Source organism: Maylandia zebra, linkage group LG12 (assembly GCF_041146795.1).
Source record: "Maylandia zebra isolate NMK-2024a linkage group LG12, Mzebra_GT3a, whole genome shotgun sequence".
Lineage (NCBI taxonomy): Eukaryota > Metazoa > Chordata > Actinopteri > Cichliformes > Cichlidae > Maylandia > Maylandia zebra.
Window position 1 is genome coordinate 19,885,109 of NC_135178.1, and position 6,335 is coordinate 19,891,443.

The 6,335-nt window shown below is 40.6% G+C and overlaps 1 protein-coding gene across 1 annotated transcript; it reads left to right on the top strand.

Annotated features, from left to right (window-relative positions):
* Positions 1 to 419: 419 nt before the first annotated feature.
* On the top strand, positions 420 to 5,696 carry LOC101466305 (protein limb expression 1). The gene is made up of 6 exons (XM_004544489.3): positions 420 to 677; positions 1,274 to 1,470; positions 2,102 to 2,242; positions 2,322 to 2,417; positions 3,372 to 3,449; positions 3,530 to 5,696. Exons 1-6 carry the CDS (start codon positions 602 to 604, stop codon positions 3,983 to 3,985), a joined length of 1,044 nt encoding a protein of 347 aa, XP_004544546.2. The 5' UTR covers positions 420 to 601; the 3' UTR covers positions 3,986 to 5,696.
* Positions 5,697 to 6,335: the final 639 nt, after the last annotated feature.

Genomic DNA, 6,335 nt, shown 5'->3' on the forward strand with positions numbered 1-6,335 from the left:
GAGTGAAGCTCAGTGGGCCCAAATTTGCGTGTGAAGTCAAAAATATCCCACCCCCCACATATCCAAAAAAGGCCTGGGTAAAAATTTTCGCTGTAATCCTGAGAACGGGCATTTTTTTTTTTTTTAAGCTGGACCTCTTCACATAATTTCCTCTTATGTTTTTTTCATTATAAAAAATTGTGGTTTCAACTTGGCTGCTAGGTCGAGTTTAAACCGTCCGACTGTGCTCAAGGATTAGGCAGCTGCACAGCCCCAGAGGAGGGGCTCAGCATTCCAGCTCTGCACCTCTGTGTGTGTGCATGTACAAGAGGACCGAGGGGCCCTCTGAGCTAATTGGCAGAGAGGGTGACAAAGGTGGTCTGCTTCAAAAGAGAAGCCCTGACGAGATGGTCAAACAGACGAGGAGGAGGGGGGGGATTTGGGGAGGTGGAGAAAGGGGAGTGGAGGTTCCTTCTAATTTTGAGCCATGGTGACGGTGGTGGCTACTCAGTTATTACTCTACTTAGCTACTCAGAGTCAGACGTGCTGTTTTGGTGGATCATTTTAATAAGAGAATGGTCTGAACGTGTTTGAGGCAGCAGGAACTAAATGCTGAGAGAAGATGAGTGACGTGAAAGTGGAGGAGAGCATCATGTCGTATTTATCACAAACTGAGACTGGCGCCGGCCCCAAAGACTGTGAGTAGGCAAGAAACTTTGTGACAAACTTACAGGTTAGTTTTTACAGCAAAGAAGATATGAGAGCACAGCTACAAGTCTTACTGCTTAACAGTGGTTTTTACCACTAGCAAGGCAATAATGCATCACATTAAAAGAAAGTCAGGGGAGTGTTTCATTGTTTTACTTTGTAACATTTCCTCCATAGCTCAAATAAATGCGAGTTAAGTTCTCCCTGTTGCCATAAATGGCCCTAAAGTGACTTTCCTGCCACGAAGTAAAGGACTCTGGGAACTTTTAAACCCATTTCTGGGTCAGAGTGAGCACAAAAGTATTCGGAAATACTAATATTGTCAAGTGGTGAGGTGCTTCCCTTCAGTTCCAGAGTCTACTTCAATATAAGCTGTCTGGGTATGCAGATAAACACAGATGTCTGATTTCTATTTTTAAGTCAAAATTTCTGCTCAGCAAGTGTGATGACACAGGAGAGTTAGCAGAATGATATAAGGGAACCCCAGACAGATGAATAACATCTCCTTAATACAAATGCAAGAATTCCTAACAGTGGCCTTTCACAAACATTTTCAATCTTCGTGCTGACATGCATGTATGTGCAGTAAACGTGGTGGCCATTCTTCATAACTTCTGGGAGCAGAAGCAGCTGAATGGTTCCTCCAGTGACTCGGATGGTTTTGGTGGGAAGGGAGCTGGCCAGACAGAGAGCCTGCTGTTGTACGAATCTGCACCTTCTCCTGGACCTCCGTATGTCTGCTATGTCACGCTTCCTGGAGGAAGCTGTTTTGGTAACTATAAGGTGTGTTTGACATCAACAGTGCTCTAACGACACTTTCATCTAATGTGCTTATATGAATAAACAGCTGTTATCCTTAAAGCCCTACAGGAAATATACCACTATATGCTAAAGGTTGAGTACATAAATAACAGAATTAGAGCAAGTAATAGTAATAACAGTATTAACTTATGCTACATTATCACTTGTTTCACCTTTTAATAGTATTACAAAATTGCTTTGCACCAGCACAATTCAACAAAATTACCAGCAAATAAAAGCCATAGCAAGCTTTTAAACAAAATGTTATTCTTTTGGTTTTATAGAAGTGTTATAGAATCAAATTTCACATTTTCACACTGACTTTAAAAGTCGTTTTAAAATGATGTTGTTCAGTTTAAATCTCATGATGCTTCTCAATGGGCTCATTGTGATCCAGACAGCAGCCCCCAGCTCAGAGGCAGCATATGATTGGGTATCTGTGAATTCCTAATCTCAATAGTGATGTGAGTTCAGATCCCATGATTAGCTGCAGTCAAGTGCAAAATTATCAAAAAAAATACAAGACTGGGTGCCCATTTATGGACATGTGGACGCAGCCTGAGGCCCACACACTCCTTTTGACGCACTCTGCTGGTTTTCTGCTCATACTCAGGTGTGTGAAACTCAAGCAGAAGCTCGGAGGGACGCGGCTCGTGTGGCTCTGATGAACTCACTTGTGAATGAGTTGCCATGTCGACGCATTGACCCTGAGTTCATCGCTCATAGTTTGCGTCAGGCGGCCAGAGACAGTGCTGTATGTGTAAGCTAGTTCAAACACACATTATTACAACTTGTATGTCTCAGTATTAACAGGCTTTGTGATGCGTTTAAAGGTTTCTGTAGAAGATGCATGTGATTCGGGTACCAGTATAGGAACCTACAGTTTGCTGCTTCACTCCTACATTGGAAGGAGCATGCTGGAGTTCCAGGTAAAGGACAAAGAAACACTCATTTCTTTTGCTTTACATAAATATGGCTTCATGACTAGATAGACTGAAAGATTCCAAGCATTACACTTACAATGTAAAGTGCCACTTTGCACTATAAATAGAGTGTTTATAATAACACCCACAATTTAAGTATCAACAGTTTATTATAAGGCAAACATCAAAAAAAAAAAAGAAAAGGCCACCCACAGGGTGGCAATTCTGCCCTTCCTTGGAATCGTTTACCCCTCTGTTCTGCTCTTACATATCTCTCAGACCCTGGCAGAGACATGTGTTATTAAACACCTAATATTTCTACCTTTTGTATAAATAAGCACATGCCTGCAGACAGAGGGGTTATTAGTAGAAGGAAATGGGGTCATTATCATTCCTGCTAAAACTCAACTCATAGAGATGGATTGTGTCCAAGTAATACACACACTATCCACATGCACATGGGCTGAAATGTAGTCACACTTGTGCACCGGTCTGCACGCAGCATTGAGTATAAGCTTTGCAGCTGTCACTAGAATGTATAATTTATAATTGCAGTTAATGCAGGAGGTGTCAAATGGTTTCATAGTGCAGCAGAATTGTAAACAGAGCAGCAGGTACAACACGGATGTCAACCTGAAACAACTTTCCATCTGCGTCTAATTATGTTGGTTTAAGTTAATGTATGGACTCTCTGTTTAACAGTAATGTCACTAGTTTCCCAACACATGGCAGCTGTTCACCCAGTTGGTGTTTTATAAATCGAGGTGAAACATACCTTGTGCTTGAGGATTTGTGATAGTTTTGTCAAACCAACCACTTACATGTAATAAATATTCATATTTTTGTCTTTGTCAAACTTACAACGCTAATCTGGTTTGTTAGGTTTAACTCAGTACTCGTGGAGGTGCATTAAACTTTCCTTTCTGACTGTGTTTCTTTCTCAACCTCATCTTTCTGTAGGAGATGATGACAATTTTTCAGTTGTTGCACTGGAACGGGACTCTGAAAGCTCTGAGGGAAAGACAGTGCTCTCGACAGGTATGGGTCCTGCTTGATTAAGTGTCAGCATCTCCGTATCTATGAAGTGATGATGGCCTATTTTCTCTCCTCCATCTCAGAGTGTGATTAGATATTACTCTCAGCGAGGACTTGATGAGTACGTGCGCAGCAATATGGCTCTGGATTGGCTCGCACGGGAGCAGAGATCACCGGGTCTCATCGGAGCTGAGTTGCAGGTGGCACAGAGGGAGCTAGTGTTGGCCCGGCGTCGAGGCGTAGAGCTGCGCTTCTACAAGGAAAAAACAGAGATCCTTAGCTTGGCTCTCAGCCAAGCATACATTCACCACACACCTGAGGTCTTCAGCCATTCGCTGAGTCGCAAATACAAGCAAGAGCATCTGCCTTTAGACACATTTTACAGCCAGGAAACAGAAGCCCAGCGAGCCCCACCCTTAAGCCATTTGCCACCGGTCCATAAAAACACACAGCAAACAGTCTGTGAAGCCTCTGGACTCTCTGATAGTCCTTCACCATGCTCAGAGCAAACATTTGAGCCTTTAGATGACTTTGAATAAACTGAATCACAAAGTAGAGGATGGGCAAAACATATTGCCATTTAACTCTATACCTCCTAAAGGCCCACTAGGATTAACCATGAAGCTCTTTTCTGAAGTGTTTTCTGTCATATTTTACATATGAGAAGTTAGTGAGGGTATTCTTTGCCTATGCAGCTAAAAAAATCTTCTACATCTACATTTGCTACACAGAAGGCAACTAGAATGTTTTTTGTCAGCATGACTGAGAGTTTAAAAAGAGGTTTTACAAAATTGGGTTGAGGTGTTATTATGATGCCCGACCATTATTAATTAACATACAATTTAGTTTGTGACTATAAAAGTATGGCTCACTGTAATGTATAAGCAGCTTTAACAACAATAAATGTAGCATTCAAGTGATTTAGATTAAATAGTAGAAAACTTAATTACATTTTTAACGTGGACCTCAATTTTTTGTTTGTTTTTGGGGGTTTTTATGAAGAGCACTCTGTCACTGTCCTACATTTTATTTATGCACATTCTTGTAGCAATGTAGCATGCACAGTCACAAAAGAGCATTTTCATAGCACTCTATGCAGTCCTACCTAAAGCACCTCTAGTAGCAGTAACTTGACTTTATCAGTCTTTTTTTTTACAACTTTGCTTTGGTTCATTTAAGTTTGTTAACATTTGTTATCTACAGCTCTCTTGAAGTCCACCTGCAGTATTTCAATCAGGTTTAGGTCTGGACTTTGACTTGGCCACTAAACACATTGATTCTTTCCTTTTTCAGCTATTCTGTTGTAGATTTGCTGTTGTGCTTGGAATCATTGTCCTGGCACGTGACACAATTTGATAAAAGTTTTAGAGTTCATTGTGGACTCAGGGACTGCAAGGTGCCTAGGTCCTGTGACTGCAAAACAAGCTTAAACTATCACCCTTCCCCCATGTGGTGACAGTTGTGTTTGTGCTGATATGCTGCGTTTGGGCTTTGCCAAATGTAGTGCTGCACATTATGAACAAATAGCTCCACCTTGGACTCATCTCTCAAGAAGATTTGTCATTTGTTCTGATGCAACTTGTGCTGTCATGTTCTTTTTAGACAGAATAGGCTTTCCCCTGGCAAACTTTCCAAACAACTTATACTCTTTCTGTCTTTCTTTAATTGTAACACTGAACATACTGAGGCCAGTGGAGTCTTTCTGTTTGTCAGTTAATCAAATGCATTTGATTAACAGCACCTGGCTGCCGCTCACCCTTTTAGTTCCTATGGAAGCAGTCAAGCTGTCCTTAGTTTTCCACGGGAAATCATAGAAGGCTTAGACACTCTTTTTCACATGACTGTATGTAAACTTGTTCTCCCTGCTTCACTCCTCCCTGCATGTCTAGGCTGCCATGTAATGTGTCAGTTTTTTTAAGAACAGTGAAAGATCCTGACCTATTACATGTTATTTGATTGTTTTACATTGATAAAGGACACATAGCAAATGCATAGTTCAGGGGAAACGTTAATTTCGTCATTTTAAAAGTACATTTCAAAATGAATGTTTTTTTCTGCCCTCATAACCTGTGACTTTTTTTGTTTGTTTGGGGGTTTGTTTGTTTTTAAATATCCTATGTGTCATTTCAGACTGTGATAATTTGATTATGTCATAATGCATTAGTCAAATTTTAGATTTTAAGTATGTTGATGGAGGAAATTATGCAGTGATTCCACTAACTTGCAGATAAAGACATTTATGACTTTGTAGTGAGTGAAAATAATTATCTAAGGCAGGAGTGTCACACGTACAGCCAGCGGACCACATCCGGCCTGCCAGAGAATTTCATATGTCAATTATCAATGGCCCATCAGTATGTAGGAGCAGGCAGGGGTGAGACTTTACATTGATAGGCACACCATGCAAAGACAGACTGTCATCATACCATTATGCGAAACAAGGAATAGGGACTGATGTTCAGTCTTATAGGCCAGGTACACAAGGCGACCGAAGTTGGATTTAAATGCAAGGGTGTCGGAAAAAGGTGAAAAAACGAGCGAAGACCAGTGGTGTGCGATACTGTAAATTTAGGTATTGAAGATACCAAATAAATAGAGGGCCAGTATTGCCAATACCAATACTGATACCGACACTTTTAACTTATAAAGGCAGTTTATGTAGGGAAGAGTGCTGTGTAATGATTTATGAGATAAATCATGATGAATTTGCAAATTCTGATTTTAACTACAACTAAATCACTGTGAACAATTAGTTAACACAACAAAACACACCCCTCAGCTTTTCATATATTTTGAAACTGGGTTTATTGAGACTTGGAATGTAAATGTTTATGATTTATGATTAGGCTGATGATCAATAATGGGTCAATGACCCTCCTAGGGACACTC

Excerpts from the sequence above, each read along its gene's own strand:
- LOC101466305 (XM_004544489.3), top strand. The coding sequence starts at position 602 with ATGAGTGACGTGAAAGTGGAGGAGAGCATCATGTCGTATTTATCACAA. Across the intron at positions 678-1,273 it reads TGGCGCCGGCCCCAAAGACT|TAAACGTGGTGGCCATTCTT; the intron begins GTGAGTAGGCAA and ends ATGTATGTGCAG. Across the intron at positions 2,243-2,321 it reads AGGCGGCCAGAGACAGTGCT|GTTTCTGTAGAAGATGCATG; the intron begins GTATGTGTAAGC and ends ATGCGTTTAAAG.